Raw genomic sequence first — 21,283 nt, forward strand, 5'->3', positions numbered from 1 at the left:
GACTGTTTGTATTCAGCAACAACACCTTCGTCAGAAATTGTATTTCTGGGAGATCTGTAGCAGCTGCGGCACATGTAGTTACCGTGCTTGTCGTTTCTTCACAGGTGCTTCTTGAACCAATCAACAGTGTTCACGAACGACTGTTCTTTACCCGCCTTGACTTCCGGTTTGCTAAGGTCGCCACGAACAGCAAATCCATGAACGCAGCCCGGGAAATAAGCACGCTTGTATTTCTCTGTCTCGGTATTTCCATCACCAAGAATATCGTCACCGAGTTTTTGACTCTCAGGGGGATACTGTGAGTCAACCTTTACATAACAACATTCAGGTAAGGAATTTCATATGATAAATATCAAGATGCTCACTTCGCAGGAATTGATAAGTAATGGAACACTAGATATCTTAAATTTCTCTAGGTCCTCGGGTACTTGAAGGAGTGACGGGTGGGAAACGGCGGCAGCTTTGATGACATGGTCAAAAGCGAGATCAAACGTATAGCGTCCTCCAAAGCAATAACCGGTAGCCGCGAAGTTCTTTATTCCACGCTCCTTGAGTGCAGTAACAAGATCGTCAATAATCGGTCTTGTTTGTTCGCGTCCGTGTTTCGCAATCCATGTTGCAAAGTCAAACTTTCCGGACAATGTGTGTCAGTAACTCTAACATGCAAGGGCATGAATCGGCGACATCATACATTTTCGATCGTAACAACTGGGTCCCCATTAAAGAGGTCAGGCATGTAAGTCTGTTTAAGCGTGCAATTAGCGTGAATAGGATACAAGTGAATTTTGCTTTACCTGGAAACCGTTCTTTGCAAAGTCATCGACCTAAATAAGACGGCATCAGTTTCCCAGAGGATTCGCAGGTAGAGTCGGACATACCAACAACTGTTTATTTAAAAATGCATAAGAACTTGATAGGCTTCAAGTGAATAGAGAAATGAATATTCACCTTGTTATTGACAAGTTCGAGGCCGAACCCGTCAGTCAAGAAAAGAATTGCCTTCGTCTTGTCATATTCCTTTCTAAAAGTAATATTCAATAGACAAGATACTAATCAATATAGAAGATGTGTACCAACCCGGCGGGAGGAAGGGATACATAGGTTTTGATGCCATTTATCTCTTCAATTTTACCTTCAATGTACTTTTAAGCATATACTTGACAGAGTGCCGTGCTTTCAAGACTTACCCACAGGCTCGCCCTCGTGCGTAACACCTTATCGATATTTCGGTAGCATGCAGATCAGATTTGGGAGCAATACTTGAACCAGGCTGTATACTTACCGGTAATGCAATCCTTGCAAAGTGACATACTTCAAGGCAATTATGAGATCAAGCAAGCTAGCAGTAGGGGAGGAATAAAGAGCCATGTGAGGGCAGGGAGCTTTTATCTTCTGATCATCGTATGCTCCTCTGCGATGACAGACCCAATATAGAACAGAGCGTCAAAAAGCTGGATCCTGACCAACATGGAGTAAAAGGCATTTCGTAAACGGAACTGATTTGACGCGTGAGCCGTAGACGCGTACTCGTGCCGAGCTAAGAATAGGTACCAGTCGTCCTCTTGTCTGTACTTCTCTTTCACAATCGGTAGAGGGCAAAGTGCCTTTCTACAACAACATGATGCAGTGAGTAGATGCCATTGGATCATTAAAGAGTTGCATGACTTCTTTTTCTATTAAATTCCTAAGGGTCATCACAAGGGTCACGAGACTTACAGGAGGAAACAAACATACACAATCAATGTGATTTAATCATGTCTCAAACTGTCCTATTTTGCGCACATCACTGGTTTAAGAGCCCAATAATCAGTCATCAAGGTCAATATCCGCTGAATCAAATGTTTTAAAGTCTTCCTTGGATGAAGTGCTCAAAGAAAGTGAAGGAACACGAGCCCAATCCATTCCAACAGCATTGCCTTTGCTGTCAATGTCCAAACCAACCGACCAGTCGTCTTCACCTACCACGCTTGAGAACGAAGTACCGTTGGCAGTCATCTGCTCAAGTCGTTCCAAGCATCCAGCACTACACCCTCGCCATCGTACAGGAATACCAGCTTCTCCACCAACTTTGCATCCCGCTACGCGCTTCTCCCATGAAAGTCGTTCCTCAGCGTGCGTCACGAAGACCGGTCTACAATAATTCTCCCCTTGAACATCAAGATGATGTGAAGATGGACATACCGAAAGGCAAGGACGTCGTGCGGTGCAAAGATCAGTTTGTCGTGTTTCTGGTGAATTGGACGGCGCTGCGTTTGATGATTGCAATGACGCAACACTTCCTGGAACGCATGAGGACAATGTTTCACGTAGGCCAGGGGAAATCGAATGGTCCGATTGAATTGGTAAATCATAACAATGCTCTAGGATCGTTTCCTGCCGCCTTGTTCCAGAAACAATCGAAGTCGGGTCGCAAAGGCCATACAGCTCGGCACTCGGAGCAAGAAGAACACGCAACGCAAGCTCGAGTAGAGGCACAAGTGTAAATTTCCGCTCAGTCGGACCGAACCATCGATTCTTGCAAGGTTCCGACTCAACGTATGGGTTCTCCTCAAACGGATTTGGATCAACAGCAAGTTTATCCAGTTTCAAGTTCAAGATTTCGGAAGGTAAAAAGCGCAAATTATTGTTTGCGACGTTCAGCTCCCGTAGGTTATGCAGTTGGCCAATGAGAGGTGGGATTTCTGTGAGACAGTTGCCGCCTGATACGTTTGGAGTGAAAAAAGGTTCAAGGTACATCAACATCGTGAAGACTTACGAAGACTCAGCACTACAAGCGCATTAAGGTTGAAAAGCTCGTTCGGCAACATCGCAATGCTGTTTCTTGCAAGGAACAAGTGGACCTCATCCTCACGTTGACCAAGCTTTCCCGCCCCGAAGACAACTGAATTCGTCGATTTTGAACAAGTCCGACGTGGAACCAATTCACGACCTGAAGATATGTTATCGTGGATGACGACAAGCTTTGACAAGTCGGCAATCTTGGACGGTATATATGTCAAACCCTGACCGCTGCGTTTGTCAATTGAGTTGTTCGATTAGTCAATAGAAAGGAAATTCCAAGGGACAAGGCTCACCTGAGATCAATCTTGCACTCAGCTGAGTCCACCGCTTGCGCAAGTGTCTCTTCCCAAAGCATGTGCTCTGGATCATGAGATGATTTGGAGAGTCCATCTATGACCCCCGGAGATATAGGTTCGCTTCTGCCGTCTGGATATCTGCCTATGGGTGGAATGATACTCTGCATGTAACTGTCGCGTTCATGGAGCCTCGCGTGCTGCCGCATGCTAAACACATCCCGCTCTGGATCCGAATCGCCCCTGTGACGCTTCACTTTGGGACGCGTCGTATCCTTTCCGTATTCTGGAGGACGTTTTACTGCACGCGTTGATGCTGCGTACGGATGCGCGGGTGAGGTCTCGAGTTCTGCTGTGTCCCTTCCCTTACCTTTTGTGTCCACGCGTCGGACACAAGCGGGCGACGCGTTCGTTGATCCTCCGACCTCAGTTTTCGCATCAGTATTGAGGATTTCCTCGTCCGACGCGTCAAGATCGAGTGTGAAGTTGGCCGGCGAGGACGGCGGAGAAGAGTCAACCGCATAGAGGCTGCACGGCGAAGATGGTGGAGAACTAGCATCGAGTCCATCACTGTATTCATAGCCATTTAGAAGAAGCTCAAAGGGTGCTTGGAGTACGTTTGCTGTCATCGTTGGTTTGTGCTAAATGCTGGTATAAAGGAGAGTGGGTATCGCGGTTTGAAGATGAGCCTCGAGGGAGACGGAGCTTGGGACTACCAAAGTTTACGCTAAGAATAGATGACGCCCCATCACGTGAAATTAAACGCGTCTCGTCTCGGAAGCATTTTCTATCAGTTGTATCAGTTGTATCTCGACCACCACAGCATCTGCACGACACCTGGACAACAATCTGACTGGCTGATTATCGTGTGTTCTCCGTGTCGACAAGAACTTTCTTTAATGGAATACTTCAAGAACGAGCGCGTAATATTTGATGCTAATGAAACCACAATTCTATATCCTATGCTGCTGTATGCTACCGATGAAAGTGAGATAAATGCAAAACCGAGAGCGAGGGAAATGATCGTTGGAATGAATATTGGAATGAATGTTGTATTTTCTATGGTTTGTGCTTGCTGCCTACGGAATTAATGAAATAATCGAGGTCAATGTAGGTGATCCAGGACTGTTGATATCTTATGTGCCACCGACTTGCGCGCGACTAGCCGAACTTAACAAGTTCCCTAGGCTCATTATGAGCCAAACGCGGGCACTTTACTTGCAAACTTGCTTCGCGCGCGGATCTGAGGACCCCATCGGAAGAGCTAGAAGTAGCAACACGTTTACAAGTGGGTAAAGGTATCAAGGAAAACAACAAGACGTACGATAAATGGGATAGGCATCATAAGCAAGGCAAGACAGGCAAATAGCGTATTCGCCCATTTGAACGTGAGTGCATTGTACATCTGTATTGTGAAAAGCGGAAAAATTGTTGCTGCCAGGTTGCCTAGAAAGAGGCGTGTCAGGCCAGTAGAAGAGCATAGCCGAATAGACCTACGGCTCAGACTCTGTCCTGCCAAAGCAGAGGACGCAAATGGACCGTAACTGCGTTCCGATGGTAAGTGTTCAGTCCAACAAATGGAGTTGATTAGTCTTACCAATCGGCAAGGTATGTAAAGACTGCGAGATAAATCATAAAGATTGACCATATGCATAGCTAAACGAATCATAACCCTAGTCAACAGCCATAAATATGCAAAAAAATGTGACTTACGGTGATCGCGATGCACATTGCGATCCAGTGTACATGTGCCAGGGACGTCCAGGCATATATAAACATTGACGCAGGAAAGAGTACACCTGCCGCACACGAGGAGTACAATCGTGCCTCGTGTCCTCGGGACTCAAATTTCTTTCTATAGTCGAATAGCATAAATTCAATGTGAGAAATTATCGAGCAATCGGATTTATGGTACTAACGCGTATATTTTCTCCTGGTAGAAAACGTTCGTAAAATATCCAAAGACCGATCCGATTCTTCCCCGAAAATGTCAGCCGATGTCCTTTTTATAGCTCAAAGAGTGGATGACATACAGGATCGTTACATATACAGTACCGACTTCTCCGATGTTGAAGTGGTGTAGCTGCTCAAATGCTGGTGCAATTGACCTGTACCGACTGTTAACGATCGAATATGCGTTTGTTGCGAAGGAGTACTAACTCGAGAAATACATATAGAATGCCCCACGCGAAGCCGGCCCATAACTGCATGGCATGGTAAGCAATGGGCATTATGCAACACATTAGGTTTGCTTACGCTAAATGAGGTAACGACAGGTTCTGTGACTAACAGATCTATCGAAACTGTCAGAACGGCGCTTCGGGAAGGACTTAACTGGCGCAACACTAACGGACAGGCCTGGTACAGGAAACCAGGATCAAAGAGCGCAAGCTTCCTCGTTCATCTTCAATGCGAGCCCGATAGCGATTGTCCCCAGTCTCTTTCCGAATCTTCCTTGCAAGCCTCGTCAAAAGCACTGATGATCGCGTTTCCTTCATGATCAAGACCACAGCTACAAACATCACGCCTGTCACCCTGTTAATGCGATAAATTAGGTTGACGGTTGACTAAAAGCTCCTTTGTTCGTCCCAAATACTCACATTAAATGGATCCATTGTATCCAACGCCACTCCAGATGTCTATTCATTTCGATCCAGCCAGCGAATACAGGGCCAGTACCTGTGGAACTTACGGCAGCTATCGAAAATACTGCCATTGGCAGACCTCGTCTGGATGACTACTGTCAGCGGCTGTCTTCAATTATACTAGCGGATGTATCTACTCATGTGGAGCCCAAATATCCGCTACGGTACCTCCGACCATCGTTGAGCCAGTAGAACCCGCGGCTCCGGCGATGAATCGTAAGACAATGACCGTCTGAATATTTTTAGCTCTGGTTTTTCCGGGTATGGCATTAATCAAGGCACATCAAATTTCACGAAGGAGACTACTGACAGGGCTACACCGATATGTGACAAGAGCAGGATAAACGTTGTAACGACATAGAGCGGCTGGCGACCGAGTTCTTCGCTAAGTGGGGCAAGGACGAGAGGCACGACAGCAAATCCTAGTGCATACACACTGAGCCCGACACTTGCTTGAAGTTGTGTACAATTCAAGTCCCGGATCATTGAGGCACTTCCTATCGAGTAGGTAGAAGCCGCGGCCGCTAAGTAATGGGGAAGATTAGGGCATATATATCAAAAGAAGCAGTTTGATGGCGCGCCTACCAACAAGTCCCGTTAAGCCAGAAGCAACGATGGTGATGGCCCATTTTCGTGCCCGTGAGTAATTCTCCGGGTTGCGAGGATCCCTTTCCTCCCAATCAACCTGTGCTGCTGTCAAGGATGTACTATTCCCCAAGGTTCAAAGATACCTACATATAGTATTTCCTCCGATTCAGTGGAACGGGTGTTTATAGCGGCACTAGCATCTTTCTCTTTCTTGAGGTTGTCATCTCCTTGGGGCTCCTTTGATTGGGGCTCCTTTGATTGCTGCTCCTTTGACTGCTTCCTGTGCTGGTCGTGGGAACGCTCAAGCTCTATAGACAAGGCTCTGACTACGATCTGTGAAAAGCTTTCCTCAAGTTCTCGAGGAGACGGTCGCGAATCCAAGCTCAGTCGCGCATCAACAATTTCATGGACAGAATTAACACGTTGGATTGCAAGGTGCTCGAAAGGTGTTTCATGCTCGTAGGGTGTCTCATGCTCGTGCTCGCCCGCGAGCGTTCGACTCGCAGCACTGCCTGGAGTATCAGCCATGATAAGGGAGAGGGGGGGGAGAAAAATGTTTGAGCTAGTTAGCGATCACAACTATATATATAAGCATAGCAAATTACCGGAATTCCGTGGTTTTAGAAATTCATTTTCCGGAGATCAATAGAGGCGAAGTCAAAGATCTGAGTCACGTAAAACGTTGGCACAAATTTTTATCATCGTAATAGCATTAACTACTTTCCAAGAAAGTAGTTAGCCACTCATAACACGTTCCAATGGTGTAGTCCTCGTGTTCTGCAAGCCATCCCGGATCGCCATTGGCCTTCTCTGAATCCGTAATTCAGTCCACACGAAAGGAAGATGAAGAATCCACAAAATGGGCATCATGGGAATTCACGGGGTGAAACGCATGGCTTTGAGTGCTTTCCTAATGACTGTTATGTGTCCCGATTTGTCCGTGATCTCGGCTGATAAAATTAGCCCTGTGAAACATGCAACTGGGTAGTAGTTTTTCTCCGTTAAACATTTGACAGAATCGGAAATATCGGACAGAGCTTAGCAACAGAGGTCGAGATCTTGGACCCTCGACCAGACCTTAAGTGGAACAGATTTTGCACTTCCGTACTCGGCATTAGAGTAAACTGGCAGCGGCGTTTTTGACGCTCAAACGTCAACGTCAATCAAGTCCCGCCCAAACTTTAATAAGTCTTGACCGATCTCACATGTAGCCAGTTTATATAATTGATGGATGGCTATGCAAAACTTTATCGTATGGATTAAATTTCAAGGCGCTTGCTGAGGACATTCAATAATGTTAATTTGCACAATTACTGGCGCATGTAACATTCTTTTTTACATGATATATATACGGTATACCTTACGCGTTTCATCTTACATCCAATCCCCTTCTTGATGCCTAAAGCCAAGAATTTAGTCAAGAGAATAGATCCCTACGGTTTCGAGTGAACAGTACCAACTTATGTAAAGTGGTCTGCTTATCAGCAGGCTGCTAATATTATGCGATTAGTAGCACAGCATTATTATTTTATCAGATGGGCCAGATTCTGGCCAGGAATGCCCATTGCCAATTTACTCTATTTGGATGTGATCGACGCCGCGAAGGGCTGCTCCTGCATTTGTGCGTTCACAGTGTACACTGTACACATATCTACTTACAGTGGCCATGATTCACAACTTCTCTGCTCATATGCTTCTTATCTCCCATAGGCTACCTTCTGGAGTAACACTCTCTGCCAGACGACGTGTATTCACGCACAATTAGGTCACTTTCTCTCACACTCAAATACTAATGAGCCGACTGCCCCGTTAGTGCGTAACACAATGCATTTGAAATGCTTCGACCTCCCATGGGTAGTGTTGCACTCTCAACATGCCACTCATCGCAGTTAATGAACAGGGAGATAGTCTCTCCTATGAAGAATCAGGCACTCCAGCTAATTCAGATGATCTTTACACGACTTTGATTATCGTTCACGGGACTGCTTTTCATGGACGTGAGTGCTACTATACACGGTTCCACTCATATTAGTGCTTACGAATAAACCCTTAGAATGCTTCAAGCGCCTCCTCCCACTTGCTCCTCATCACCAAATCCGACTTGTACTGGTAAATAGGCGCGATTATCCTGGGTCAACACCCTATACAGAAGAAGACATTGATAAGATCAGGGTCGACAGCGCCGAAACACATGCCGAATTTGCGAAAGCTAGAGCTGCGGAGTTTGCACGGTTCATCAGGACTTTCGTAGAGAAGGAGAACGTTCCCAAGGCATCGGCCGATTGGAAACGTGGTGGAGTTGTCCTTTTGGCCTGGTCTTCTGGAAACAGTTATACTCTTCCGCTGCTATCTTACATTGACTCCGTCCCGGGAGATACGAGGGAGATACTCTCGCAATACCTAAGATCCCATGTGATTTTTGGTAAGTTGTTTTGTGTCAACAGCATTAAAAGTATTGTCATAATTGTCATAATTCTATTTCACTAAGACGCCCCAAGTTGGATCCTCGGCCTTACACCCAACACCGCCGGTTTCGGAGTTCTCACCAACAAATCCGTATCTTTAGAAGGACGAGCGAACAGCTTCAGCGAATTTGTATCTTCGTACTATACCCACAAGAGTCTCACTTCGCGTAAATTTGAGGATCTACAGGTCTATCCGGTTGAAGGACCTCGCTCTAAGAAGAGTACAACTTCACGCATGTCACCTGAAGAGCTACGCGAGACGACATGCTATGAGGCTGTTGCACGCAGTGAAATCGGCGCCCGTACAGGAAATCCAGCTATCTACGCTGAACGGATCAGACGGGCTCTATTTGATGACGAGCTTGCTAAGTATTTGCCGCGGTGCAGTGTTAATGTCGTTTGGTGCGAGTATTCGGCATGGCCTTGTATTGATAACACGTGGGGACTTCAAGCGGCTCGGGAGAAGGCAGATAAGCAGGGCATTGTTGGAAGGCCTTTGAGGTTCTTCATGATGCCTGGAGTGAACCATTTCGTGAGTATATTCGCGAATTCCCTGTCGAGAGTTTGTGAATTTATGGATTCCTATGTAGCCACATTAGGACGAACCGGAGATGACAATTAAGTTCTTTGCAGATACTATAAATGATTGATATACGAAATACTGTACTAGGAAAGGTGATGAGGGGGTAAGTTCGGTAAAGTAAATGATTCAAAGGATCAACACTTCGGATAGCAAGGTACTCGAAAGATGTCTCATGCTTGTCTGCAAGCTTTCAACTCACTACACTACCTGGAATATCAGTCATGACAGGGGGGAAGGGAAGAAGTGTTCGGATTGGATAGTACTTACTACAGTAGATATGCATAGCGAATTGCTGAGATTATATAGTTTAGTAATACTTTTTTCCAGGAGATCAATTGGACAAAGAATTGAGTCATATAAAATGTTGGAACCAGTTAATATCGATATAATAGCGTTAACCATGTTCCGAGCAATGATTAGGCGCTCATGGCAAATTCCTAAGGTTTACTCCCCGTATCCCGGAAGCCGTTCTGAGTCGTCATAGGCCTTCCTTGAATTCGCAATTCAAATCATGTAAAAGAAGATGAACTCACAGCATGGCATCATGGGGACGCACTTGACAAAAGGCGTGTTTTCCGGTCCTTTTCTAATAATCATTATTTAAACCGACCTGTCCGTGATCTTGGCCGATAAGATTTGCCCTTTGAGATATGTAATTGGGTAGCAGCTTTCCCGGTAAACATCGGACAGAGTTTGGCAGCAAAGTTTAGAATCTCCAAAGCACATTGCACAAGCTTATGCGAAACAGATGCCCTCGCTGACATTTCGAAGTGATCGACGGCGCGGAACTTGCAATGCTGCTTCTGGCTGTTTACATCCGCTCATTGTTGTCACGAACTACGGGTACTCTGTCTTGTACTTATCGTCTCCTATTAGATCACGCTTGAGAGTAATATTCTCTGTCTGGGGATGTGTACACATCCACAAATGGTTCACCATCTCTCACACTCGAATACTAATGAGCTGGATGCCTCGTTAGTGAATGGCACAGTGCATTTGAACTTCTTGGACTTCCCATGGGTAGAGTGGCACTTTCAACATGCCGCTCATCGCTGTCAACGACCAGGGAGATAGTCTCTTCTATGAGGAATCGGGTCCCCCAGCTAAAACAGGAGATCTGTACACGACTTTGATTATTGTTCATGGGACTGCTTTTCATGGAGGTAAGTGTCCCTATCAATACATTTTTTTAATAGTTGTGCTTACAAATATACACTCAGAGTGCTTTAGACGTCTCCTCCCACTTGCCCCTCAACACCAAATCCGTCTTGTTCTGGTAAATAGGCGCGATTATCCTGGATCAACGCCCTATACAGAAGAAGACCTCGAGAAGATTAGGGTCGACAATGCTGAAACGCATGATCAATTTGCGAAAGCAAGGGCCGTGGAGTTCGCGCAGTTTATCAAGACATTTGTGGAGAATGAGGATGTTCCCAAGGCATCGTCTGATTGGAAACGCGGTGGAGTTGTCCTTTTGGCATGGTCTTCTGGAAACAGCTACACTCTGCCGCTGTTGTCCTACATTGACGCCATCCCGATAGATACGAGGGAGATCATTTCGCAATATCTAAGATCCCATGTAATGTTTGGTAAGTAATAATTACCAGCAGTGAACGGGCGTTTAAACTGACCTCATGATTTTACTTTCTCCAAGACGCCCCACGCTGGATACTTGGTCTTCCATCCAACACCGCGGGCTTTGGAGTTCTCACAGACAAAACTCTATCACTTGAAGAACGTGCGAACAGCTTCAGCGAATGGGTCTCCTCATACTATACCCACAAGAGTCTCACTTCGCGCAAATTTGAGGATCTACAAGTCTATCCAGTCGAAGGGCCTGGCTCTAAGAGGAGTACAACTTCACGCATGTCACCTGAAGAGCTACGTGAAACGACGTGTTACGAGGCTGTTGCACGCAGTGAAATTGGCGCCCGCACAGGAAGTCCTGCTATCTACGCTGAACGGATCAGACGGGCACTATTCAATGATGAGCTCGCTAAGTATTTGCCGCGGTGCGGGGTTGATGTTGTTTGGTGTGAGAATTCGATATGGGCTTGTATTGATTGCATGTGGGGTCTGCAAGCGGCGCGGGAGAAGGCGGATGACCAGGGAATTGTTGGAAGGCCTTTGAGGTTCTTCATGATGCCTGGAGTGAACCATTTCGTGAGTACATTTGCAATTCTCCGTGGGCCGGTGCATTTACGGGTTTCTATTCAGCCACATTGGGACGATCCAGAGATGACGATTAAGTTCTTTGCGGATATAATCAATGGTTGATACTCGAGATATTACGAAAGGTGACGAGGGGGCGAAGTATAGTAACGCAGATATGATTTAAGAGAACTGTAATCCCGGCTGATTTGACAATGAGAATTGAGTCTTTGAGATGCCGATGGACACCTTGTTTCAGCCACACTTGGGCGGTACTCAGGAGTCAGGAGACAGTTGAGACCCTTAAGGAGCTACTCAGTTTCTGCCTTGTTATGCATGAAATAGTTTAGAGAAATTATGAATAGCAACGCTTTTAAAGCCGTGAGCTGTAGTATTGAGAGTGAGTCTCAGGCACGGGAGGTGGACACGAGACCGCGTCAGAAGCACGTGACGGTTCAATAAACGCGTTTCGGCCCGACACTCTTCCTGCTCGATGTCCATTACAGTCGTTCAGTGAAACTTAAGCTCGCTTCCAAGTGATCAACGACCTTCCATGAGCCAGAAATGACCTATTTTCCATTCACTTTCCTCTTCAACGTCCCCGGCTTATCTAACCCGTTTGCTTCGTCGGCACCAGCCTCCTCCGAGGCCGAGATTGGCAGTCACGAGCAATGCAGCCAGGCTCAGACCGACACTAAACGCCTGAAACGGAATTATGATGAGAGTAGTGCTCAGACTAGCTCGGGCCCTGCCCCTGCTTATCGGAGACATCGTCCACCGTCTGGCCCGCCTCCTGCCCGGCTAGTTCGCAAGAGGGGATGGCAGCCTTCTTCTCCTGAACCTTCCCAAGCCACCATCATCGCTCCCTCCACCACTGGCATATTCGACATTGTGCCAAAGCGTCCAGACATGGCGAACGCACAGATCAAAGGCGACGACGTTGAAGTTGGTGAGTGTTCTACGTCCACGTTGTTCTCGCTTAGATAACTTTCATATCTCGGTTGACATCATCCAATTGTCGACGGTGTTTGTACACCATGCCGCACGTCTATTTGCTTTGTATGAATGCTGCGTACACATACCCTTTATCCACATTCCTTTGGCCTACTACCATGCTACTCAACTACGCTCTTTTCGTTATCATCGTTTCCAACTTTCCTTTATCGCTATTGTCCATATGTATCCTGGTGTTCATAGTCCTTGTTTTACCAGAACTCCCGCCTTCGAAGAGGCGCAAGGGTCTTACCGAGACAGTCATTTCCGCCGCCTTCAATACTGCCCTAGTTGGCGCGGCCGTTGGTCTCACAGTGTTTAGAATGTGAGCTTCTACTCAAACTATTTGTCTACCCAATTACTAATTATCGATCTAGGTGGAAGGACAGAGGGAAGGAGACTGAGCAAGTGCAATCACCGCCTCCTCCATACGAAGAAGAATGGGCGCCTACCCGAGTGAGTCGACTTATTTCTGGTTATTAACAATTTGGCTAACGCGATTGTCAGCGCGGTATATCGGAATCGGGGTCAGAGACGACTCGATCGACCGTTTCTCGCGCAAACAAGGCGCATGGTACCCCTTCACATAAACGGCATACAGGCTCCGTTCGTCATCGACAAAAGGTTACCAGAAAGGCGAACTCTGCTAGGAAAGACAGGGAGGTTTCCCCGAGAGTCTATCCCTATGCTCAGCAAGACGGTTTTTCCTCCGTACGTAACTCCAGCGCAAAAGTGGACGAGTTAGACGAGGTATGTGCATCAGCTAAAATTCCGAGGAGTTGTCACTAACAAAGCGACAGATGGACTGGATAGGCGATAGACTTGCTCAGCTTATTGAGGAAGGGAAGCGTGCGCTCGGAACGGAAATAGTCGTTGAAAGCGAGGCACCCGAGGATGAAATTGACGATGGCAGCGGAAATTGGGTGGAGGAAGATTCGGAAGAGCTTTCGTCCTTTACTTCTTCCTCCCGGCGGGAAATCCCAATGAGTCATCCTAAACGCTCTTGCGCATATAGTGTCCCTGCATCATCGACTCCTCGCCGTACCGCTCTCTCACATTCTCGCTTTCATTCCGATGACTTGACCGCGAGTCCCATGTCAATACCCAATCAATCGACAGACTCCGCGTTTGAATCCAGTGCTGGTTCGACTTCCTTTCTCTCTAGGACATACGAAGCTGAAAGCCCGTCAATCCGCGACTCGATGGAACGTGCTCGTGCCGCATACCTCCAAAAACGCGGTCTGGCGCTCGACAAGCAATGAGACGATTCTTCCTTTCCTAGATTCTCTCAATCCCGACTTTTTGGCTATTTTATTTTTCGTCGTTCTGCAAGCTTTATTTTATTAATACGCATCGCATTGCTATGACCCACAGGTAGACTTTTATTTTCGGTTACTTTCTAAAATCCGCAATCCTATGGTATTGTTGCTATATCCGCTATGCCCGCTATGACCGTCATGCCCTTTCTTCATTCTTGATGTTCGGGACTACGGAGTCGACGCTGTTTAATTTATTATGTAGTGTAGCTTTTCTTTCTTCCACGGTCTGTATTATTTTTCGTTGTTTGTCTTTATACTGGTGTAGACGATTTCGCATTTGGGTACGAGTAATAAATAATGTATTAGTGAGTTGGTATTTGTGATGTCTGAAATAAGCGGAGTACTAGTAGTGCATAGGCGGAGTGGATTTCGTTGATTCCGGCGATCAGCTGTTTGCCTGAGCACAGCTCTGTTGTCCAGCGCTGACTCTGTACGTAGAGACACTTGGCGCGCTTGGTTCTTTGACAACGACCTGAGACCTACTGCGAGACAGTAGGGGCCCAGTTCAGTTGAGACTACCGTTTTGTGTCTTGAGCACTGCCGTCGAAGTCGTTCACGTAACTTGGCTTGAAGGCTTCGTACGTACATTGCTGTACTCTGCGTTGTCTAGCACGCGCCCAACGGTACTGCAATTGACACCTCGCCTCATCACTACTACACAGGGTAGCTAAGTTTACCCCTCTACACCAGACCTGTCTGTCTAAGGCTTGTAGTTGACGCGCAATGGCCACCATCTCAACAGTCCTGCGTAACTTCCGAGAGCCAACACGCGAGGAGCTCACGCGTATCTTCTTCTCTCTTCCACCTGATGACGTTGAATCAGTATCGAATGGTTCGTCCTCGAAGAATGGTACGAATGGGAAGGCTGGGGAGAAATTGAATTTGGGAGGGGTGCCCGCGACGACACCGGAAGAACGCGGAGAGATGGAGATCAATGCCGTGTTGAGTCTTGGGGAGGAGGGTGTGGAGGATTCATATGTGCGTGTCATTCTTTGCCTTTTGATGCTTCGATGGGGTGTATCGAGTTTCAAGCTAAATATTTGTTACGATAGGCTGGGAAGTTGTACCTACTTCCACCATTCTTAACGTTCGCGTCGCTTGATCGGAAGAGCGTACGCTTTACGCTCCCGTTGTGTATCGTACGTCGTGTTGAGCGGCTTAATACGCGCACGGGTGTCTTTGCACTCAGTCTGCTGGTATGGCACGGGATGAAAATCGTATGTTCTTCATTAACTACATGTATCCTTTCAAGCTTTTGACAGGGTAATACGTATTAACTTGTATGTTGTGTAATTCAACCAGGTCATACAATTGACGGCTCTCCGTCCAACCGCAGACCTCTTCTGCGCCCTACTCCGCGACGCACTAAAGAAACAACTCGAGCGCGGCCAGATGAAAGCGATGAAAGCCTTCGTCAAGACGTGTTATTCGGAGGAGTTATTGTCTGCTGGTGGTGCGCCTGATGTCGATCAGGAGAAAGCCGCTGCGGATGCGAGTCAGTCTCCGCAGAGCGATACTGGTGGTGCTGGAGATGTTAAAGTTCAGGATGGAGAACCAAAGTTCCATGGAGGGCTTGGGTTAAAGTTTAAGTTCCCTGGTGATCCTAAGAAGTGCGTGCGCTCCTGCCTTGTAAAAAGAAAAGAACCTCAACTTACGTATTTTTGTCTACCAGGCTCCGGGAGGCTTCGAAGATTAAACTCTGGACACAGTACCTCCGATGTGAGCTAGAAATTCAATAACATCTGTCTACAATTACCTATACCATCTTGTAGCCCACGGGAGGAGCCTCTCACTCCTTCGATACCCTCAATTCACGCGTCTAGTCCAAGTCGGCCTGCCAAATCGCCTTCGGGGCGAAATATGGGAAACACTTTCCGGATCTCTATACCTCCGTTTCGCTAATCCAGGACTGTACCAGAAGATTCTTGATGACAACAAGGATAGGACCACGGCGAGTATGGATGATATTGAGAAGGATTTGCATAGGAGCTTGCCAGAGTATTCGGCGTATCAGAGCGAGGTGTGTTTTCCAACCGTTAATGAGACTGTTATGAAAGGCTCTAATGGAATTGACATAGGTTGGTATATCGACTTTACGACGCGTGTTAACTGCATATAGCTTCAGAAATCCGGAGCTTGGATATTGTCAGGTACGTACACTTTTGTGTGTCTCGACTTTACCTATGGCTGACAATGATCTGTATCTCGTTAGGCTATGAATATTCTCGCAGCTGCGATTTTAATGTACGCACATCTTTTAGCCACTCTGATTGAGAATTCACGCTTAACCAAATGCCTTCAAAGATACATGTCCGAGGAGCAAGCATTCTGGTTACTCGAAGTCCTCTGCGTAAGGCTTCTTCCCGGATACTACAGCCCATCAATGCACGGGACTCTTCTAGACCAACGTGTATTCGAGTCGCTGGTGCAGAGATGCCTGCCCATGATCCATGATCATTTCCATGCAGTCGACGTTCAATTGTCTGTCGCGTCTTTGCCTTGGTTTTTGAGTTTGTATGTTATTCCGTTTGGGAGAAGTTTGAAACTTAATCGCTAATGAATTCCTGCCTATAGATACATCAATAGCATGCCTATGATCTTCGCATTCCGGATTGTGGACTGCTTCTTCTGTATGGGTCCGAAAGTATTGTTCCAGATCGGGTATGTCGATTCAATTTTCAAAGAAGTCTGTGTTGTCTGACTCATTTTTAAATAGGCTTGGTAAGAATGATTGGTGAATTTGTTTTTAATATTTTAGCTGATTTGGCATAGCTATACTGAAAATCAACGGAGAGGCCTTGCTTGAGATACAAGATGATGGTCAATTCATTAGGTACGACAACTCTTCACAGATAAAGTACAGGAAACTTAATAGAGTATAGCTTGATGCGCGACTACTTCGCTTCACTCGGCGACTCTGCTCATCCAGAGTCATCCGACCCACGTATGCGGGCTATCACACGCTTCCAAGAGCTCTTACTCGTCGCTTTCCGCGAGTTCTCCGTCATCACCGACGAGACCATCCAATCCGAACGACGAAAATTCCGCGGCGAGATTATCCGAAGCATCGAATCCTTTGCAAAGCGCTCGGCGCTTCGCAGTCTTAGACGAACAGGACGTTTCAACAAGGAACAATTAGGATTGATCTATGATGCGCTGTTCAAGGCGATTTGCATTGAGCCTGCTGTTGTTAATGAGAAGATTCCGACTATGCTTTTGAATACGGAGTTGAGCGAGGAACAGCAGAAGCAGGAGACGAGGATTGGGTTGAAGACGTTTAAGTTGTTCTTGAGTGAGATATGTACTTGGGCGAGGGATGATAAGATTATTTTGAATGGGTTCCAGGTAAGGATCCAGATTATTTAATTTACTTTCCTTTCATGACTGACATCGGTGAAAGGAACGCATTGATCGAGAAATTGCGGATCACGAGCTCATTGATCGTCTCTTTTTCTTCTGGGATAGTTCATGTCGTGGTACGCTGTCGCTACAGGTGAGAATTTTGTAACGAATGGTGGTTTGATATTTACTCTACAATTACTAGGATATTGTAGATGGTCTGGATGGCGTCATGTTCAACGACCTCATGGAGAACATCGAATGGTTCTTCAATCTGCATGACAAGGACAAGGACGGCTCTTTGACGAAAGACGAATTGCTAAATTTATCCGAATCACTGCTGGTCAGTTCTCTTGCATATATATCTATTCTAACAACAAAACTGACATTAATGTGTTAACTTCAGTTCATCTTCCGATTTGAAGTTGGCGATGCTTATTTGGGAGCTGTGAGCCGGTTCATGACGAATGCATTTGAGTATGGCGACGCGTTGTTACCAAGGGTCGAGGGCGAAGATGAAACAAAGACTCCGCCCATTGCGAACAACCAGCCTTATTTGAACCTTGCTACGTGAGTATCATACATTTTTCCTATACGACTAATTAACATGGCAAACTAATTCGTACGAAATCAAAGGTTCCGGATGGTTGTTCTCGCTGACGAGATTCTCGAATCTTTCTTCCAAACTGACCTATCTGCATCATTCCAACTTGAGAACCTCTCAGTCGAAGTACCTCTTCCACAGTCGAACAGTGGCTTCCTTGGTGGTCTTATCTCGAGCATCGTCACGGACGACAACAAGAAAATCTTTAACCGGTTCACGGATGAAATTGGGAAGACCATTGGAAGGCACCAGGTAAGAATACCTCCTCGAAGTCCGTCGATCGTGTATTGGTCGTTAACTGGCATTCTTCGTTTGGTAAATAGGTTATTCACAAGCCATCGATTGGTCGACAGCAGCAATTACAAGAACCAAAAGCACGCGAATCCCTGCTCACCCCATCCGTGCGTCGCTCAACGTCCCGCTCAAGTCTCACAACAACCGAAACCGCCACCACCTCCACACTCGCACCGTCCTCCTCCTCTTCGCTCGACATCAACAAGGAAGTTCCGCCTCCTCCGTCTTCATCGACATCGACAGAACTACTTTCGCCATTACCGCATATTACGGCTGCGAACGCAGCACTGATGGAGCGTCCGGCTTTCGCGATTGACGATGCGAAGGATGAGGATGACGACGATGAGGAAGGGGACGAGAACTTTGGGATTGGTGGGGATGATGATGAGGTTATGGATGAAGTTGATGCGTTCCTCGAGGCGCATGATTCGGGGCTATCGGCAGCGGATCAAGAGCTTGCTAAAGGTGAGATAGATATTTATTCGTGACTTATGACGACCTCTTCTTATTCGTTCGTCGCTGACCATCTTATCTGTTCCCTGTAGATCTTGCTAAAGCCCCTCCTATGAAGTAGTAGTATAAGAAGAAGTGGACGGTTTCCCCAAACCTTTGATATTATCGCAGTAATCCAGACCTTTGTATCGTTTGTAACATCATTAGATTGCACGTTTGTCAATTAATTGTTGCTGGACCCTTTTTGCACGATAAATGGTGTAAGGGGAGCGTAAGTCGCTAGCTTGAAAAAAAAAAATTATACATTGAATCAACACATGAAACAGCTCACAGCATCAGCGAGGACTACAATTGCATGACAGTTATTGCACAAAAGAATAAATGAATCTAATCTTATATTCTGATCATTCACGTCCGCCCAGACGAAATCCTAAAGATACATTTTATGCGTTTTGGTTCCTCAAACTATTTCCAGACTACGGAGAACCGCGCCACTGTCTAATGATGGAACAGCCTAAGGTTCGTATGAGCAAATACAATCCCATGCTCATCCGCTGCCTTGATACATTCTTCATCCATCACGCTGCCAGAGGGAGCAGCGAGGTACTTCACTCCACTCCTCCTTGCTCGATGCACATTATCCGGGAACGGGAAGAACGCATCACTCGAGCACGCTACACCGTCCATCTTCTTCAAATGTTCCTCTCTCTCCTCTTTACTCAGCTCTTTCGGCACTTCCGTAAAGAGTCCTTCCCACTGAGCGCGTTCACCGCCTTCGAGTGTTTCACCACCGACGAACAGGTCGATCGCGTTGGCTTTCTCGGCGCGTTTGACTCCGGGCTTGAAGGGGAGGGAGAGGATACGTGGATGGTGACGGAGCCACCATAAGTCAGCTTTCGTCCCTGCGAGACGAGTACAGTGGATTCGGGATTGCTGGCCGGCGCCGAGACCGATGATTGCGCCGCGTAGGGCGTAGGCAACGCTGTTGGATTGTGTGTACTTGAGTGCGAGGGTTGCGACGATTAGGTCTGTGCTTGCTGATTCTGGGAGCTAAGTAAAGTAAAAACGTACGCATATAATCAGTTCACAGCAACAAAACTTTGTAATTATTTGCGGGATGAAAAACTTACCTCTTTGTTCTTGGAAACGATATTCTTAAACAACCCCGGATCGATCTTTGCATCGTTCCGACGCTGCTGTAGATGAACGCCATACACTTGACGTGTTTCAATCTCTCCCGGTTTGTAATTTGGATTAATCTGCAAAACGCAGTATTTCCCGCCTTTCTTCTTTGCGAGGACCTCGAGGGCCTCGCCAGCATAGCCCGGTGCGATGACACCGTCGGAGACTTCGCGTGAGATGATACGCGCGGTTGCGAGGTCGCAAGGAGCGGAGAGGGCGATGAAGTCGCCGAATGAGGACATGCGGTCTGCACCTACAGATTCATGAGATAAGCCTTTCCTTATTTTAAGATTATCGTGAAGGGTGATTACCTCGTGCGCGAGCATAAGCACACGCGAGAGGCGTCAGTGGCTCTTTCAAATCATCAACGCCATAAACTTGTTTTTCCGTGTCGTTCAGTTCTATGCCTACAGCTGCACCTGCAGGTGAGACATGCTTGAAAGATGCGGCAGCGGGAAGAGCGAGGGCTTCCTGCAATTCTGACACAAGCGCATAGGAATTGAGTGCATCGAGGAGATTTATGTACCCCAGTGAACCGACAAGGGCTAAGTACCTGTTAGACTATATGCGTCATCGATACTTCACGCAATCAAGAACATACCCTTGAAAGGAAGCTCGCCCTCCTTGACATACGCCTGAGCTGGAGCCTGGTGTGGATTCGCACCATACCGAAGTGGAATACGCTGCACAGGTCCTACAAGAACCTCTCCGGGACTCGCGTATTGCTCCCGGAAGTACCCCGAAATAGCATCGTCATACGTAGCCGTCATCTCAAATGCCTTCAACGCAAGCTTACTCCTTAGCTTCTGGCCCTCTTTCTCAGCGAGTGCTGTTCCAGCCGTGAGTGCATCAAGGAATGGCGCATAATCAGACGGATCTGAAAGCACTGCGACACGTGAATGGTTCTTGGCAGCTGCACGAAGAAGTGTGACACCTCCGATATCAATTTCCTCTACTGCGCCTGCGAGCGTGCAGTTTGGCGCGGCGATAGTCTGAGCGAAGGGGTAGAGGTTGCAGACGACGATAGAGATGGGTGCAATACCCTGTGCTGAGAGGTCTTGTTCGTCAGAGGGGATGGAGCGTGCAAGAATACCTAGATGGATATCAGTCTGTCAGACACTGAAGCATCTTATAAGAGTTGAGTATATGCGTACCACCGTGAACTGCAGGATGCAATGTCTTCACTCGTCCACCAAGCATCTCCGGTGCCTTCGTAATATCCGATACATCCCTGCTCTTCATCTGAGCTAAGAAAATTTACCACGGAGAGGCGAACGTACTTTATTGGAATGCCAGCATCTCTGATTTTCTTTGCTGTCCCGCCAGAACCAAGGAGCTGCACTCCAGCTTTTTGAAGGCCTTCTGCTAACTCGAGCAGACCTGTCTTATCATACACAGACAACAAAGCTTTGCAGATCTCATTTAAGACTCATTTCTATTCTCAAATTTGTCTGTGAACTCACCGATCGGAGGCTGAGATGCCATGATGAATGATTTAGAGACACTTTTAGTGCTGATAATTTTTCAATAGAGATTCCATACACGCGCTGCACGTGTCAGATGCGTCCCTGACGCGTTTCGGAGTTTGAAATG

General features: G+C 46.8%; 8 protein-coding genes across 8 annotated transcripts; 4 read left to right on the forward strand and 4 right to left on the reverse strand.

The window, feature by feature from the left end:
* Positions 1–98: 98 nt before the first annotated feature.
* FOMMEDRAFT_130630 (alpha/beta-hydrolase) lies at positions 99–1,310 on the reverse strand (the record flags this gene model as incomplete). The annotated part of the gene is made up of 8 exons (XM_007261333.1): positions 99–308; positions 366–629; positions 692–742; positions 795–824; positions 949–1,021; positions 1,078–1,132; positions 1,188–1,214; positions 1,283–1,310. 8 exons carry the CDS (start codon positions 1,308–1,310, stop codon positions 99–101), a joined length of 738 nt encoding a protein of 245 aa, XP_007261395.1.
* A 496-nt stretch (positions 1,311–1,806) lies between these two features.
* FOMMEDRAFT_149973 (uncharacterized protein) lies at positions 1,807–3,703 on the reverse strand (the record flags this gene model as incomplete). The annotated part of the gene is made up of 3 exons (XM_007261334.1): positions 1,807–2,699; positions 2,756–3,009; positions 3,075–3,703. The coding sequence occupies 3 exons, from the start codon at positions 3,701–3,703 to the stop codon at positions 1,807–1,809; spliced, it is 1,776 nt and encodes a 591-aa protein (XP_007261396.1).
* Positions 3,704–4,156: 453 nt separating this feature from the next.
* FOMMEDRAFT_164418 (MFS general substrate transporter) lies at positions 4,157–6,835 on the reverse strand (the record flags this gene model as incomplete). The annotated part of the gene is made up of 15 exons (XM_007261335.1): positions 4,157–4,338; positions 4,399–4,520; positions 4,572–4,618; positions 4,672–4,730; positions 4,788–4,929; positions 4,994–5,050; positions 5,108–5,182; positions 5,235–5,278; positions 5,331–5,368; positions 5,425–5,609; positions 5,675–5,803; positions 5,857–5,967; positions 6,030–6,243; positions 6,305–6,404; positions 6,455–6,835. The coding sequence occupies 15 exons, from the start codon at positions 6,833–6,835 to the stop codon at positions 4,267–4,269; spliced, it is 1,776 nt and encodes a 591-aa protein (XP_007261397.1). The 3' UTR covers positions 4,157–4,266.
* Positions 6,836–8,180: 1,345 nt separating this feature from the next.
* On the forward strand, positions 8,181–9,371 carry FOMMEDRAFT_149975 (uncharacterized protein; the record flags this gene model as incomplete). The annotated part of the gene is made up of 4 exons (XM_007261336.1): positions 8,181–8,304; positions 8,361–8,729; positions 8,796–9,304; positions 9,363–9,371. The coding sequence occupies 4 exons, from the start codon at positions 8,181–8,183 to the stop codon at positions 9,369–9,371; spliced, it is 1,011 nt and encodes a 336-aa protein (XP_007261398.1).
* Positions 9,372–10,394: 1,023 nt separating this feature from the next.
* On the forward strand, positions 10,395–11,632 carry FOMMEDRAFT_149976 (uncharacterized protein; the record flags this gene model as incomplete). The annotated part of the gene is made up of 4 exons (XM_007261337.1): positions 10,395–10,518; positions 10,576–10,944; positions 11,010–11,518; positions 11,573–11,632. 4 exons carry the CDS (start codon positions 10,395–10,397, stop codon positions 11,630–11,632), a joined length of 1,062 nt encoding a protein of 353 aa, XP_007261399.1.
* Positions 11,633–12,070: 438 nt separating this feature from the next.
* FOMMEDRAFT_164421 (uncharacterized protein) lies at positions 12,071–14,067 on the forward strand (the record flags this gene model as incomplete). Its single annotated transcript, XM_007261338.1, has 5 exons — positions 12,071–12,455; positions 12,719–12,824; positions 12,877–12,955; positions 13,007–13,249; positions 13,300–14,067. The coding sequence occupies 5 exons, from the start codon at positions 12,071–12,073 to the stop codon at positions 13,759–13,761; spliced, it is 1,275 nt and encodes a 424-aa protein (XP_007261400.1). The 3' UTR covers positions 13,762–14,067.
* A 162-nt stretch (positions 14,068–14,229) lies between these two features.
* FOMMEDRAFT_115702 (TBC-domain-containing protein) lies at positions 14,230–18,741 on the forward strand. The gene is made up of 17 exons (XM_007261339.1): positions 14,230–14,796; positions 14,871–15,035; positions 15,121–15,428; positions 15,491–15,537; positions 15,591–15,838; positions 15,897–15,968; positions 16,031–16,062; positions 16,123–16,332; positions 16,393–16,483; positions 16,590–16,651; positions 16,701–17,163; positions 17,219–17,311; positions 17,363–17,500; positions 17,564–17,727; positions 17,794–18,013; positions 18,085–18,520; positions 18,601–18,741. The coding sequence occupies exons 1-17, from the start codon at positions 14,542–14,544 to the stop codon at positions 18,627–18,629; spliced, it is 3,033 nt and encodes a 1,010-aa protein (XP_007261401.1). The 5' UTR covers positions 14,230–14,541; the 3' UTR covers positions 18,630–18,741.
* Positions 18,742–18,903: 162 nt separating this feature from the next.
* FOMMEDRAFT_164424 (AICARFT/IMPCHase bienzyme) lies at positions 18,904–21,175 on the reverse strand (the record flags this gene model as incomplete). The annotated part of the gene is made up of 7 exons (XM_007261340.1): positions 18,904–19,558; positions 19,639–19,943; positions 20,002–20,235; positions 20,292–20,783; positions 20,845–20,921; positions 20,971–21,097; positions 21,154–21,175. The coding sequence occupies 7 exons, from the start codon at positions 21,173–21,175 to the stop codon at positions 19,007–19,009; spliced, it is 1,809 nt and encodes a 602-aa protein (XP_007261402.1). The 3' UTR covers positions 18,904–19,006.
* Between the last annotated feature and the right edge of the window lie 108 nt (positions 21,176–21,283).

Source organism: Fomitiporia mediterranea (genome assembly GCF_000271605.1).
Source record: "Fomitiporia mediterranea MF3/22 unplaced genomic scaffold FOMMEscaffold_1, whole genome shotgun sequence".
NCBI classification, from domain to species: domain Eukaryota; kingdom Fungi; phylum Basidiomycota; class Agaricomycetes; order Hymenochaetales; family Hymenochaetaceae; genus Fomitiporia; species Fomitiporia mediterranea.

Bases quoted from the DNA above. Each gene is read 5' to 3' on its own strand.
- FOMMEDRAFT_115702 (XM_007261339.1), top strand. From the start codon at position 14,542: ATGGCCACCATCTCAACAGTCCTGCGTAACTTCCGAGAGCCAACACGC. The intron at 15,036-15,120 runs GTATGTTCTTCA...TAATTCAACCAG, and splicing joins TATGGCACGGGATGAAAATC to GTCATACAATTGACGGCTCT. The intron at 18,014-18,084 runs GTAAGAATACCT...TTTGGTAAATAG, and splicing joins AGACCATTGGAAGGCACCAG to GTTATTCACAAGCCATCGAT.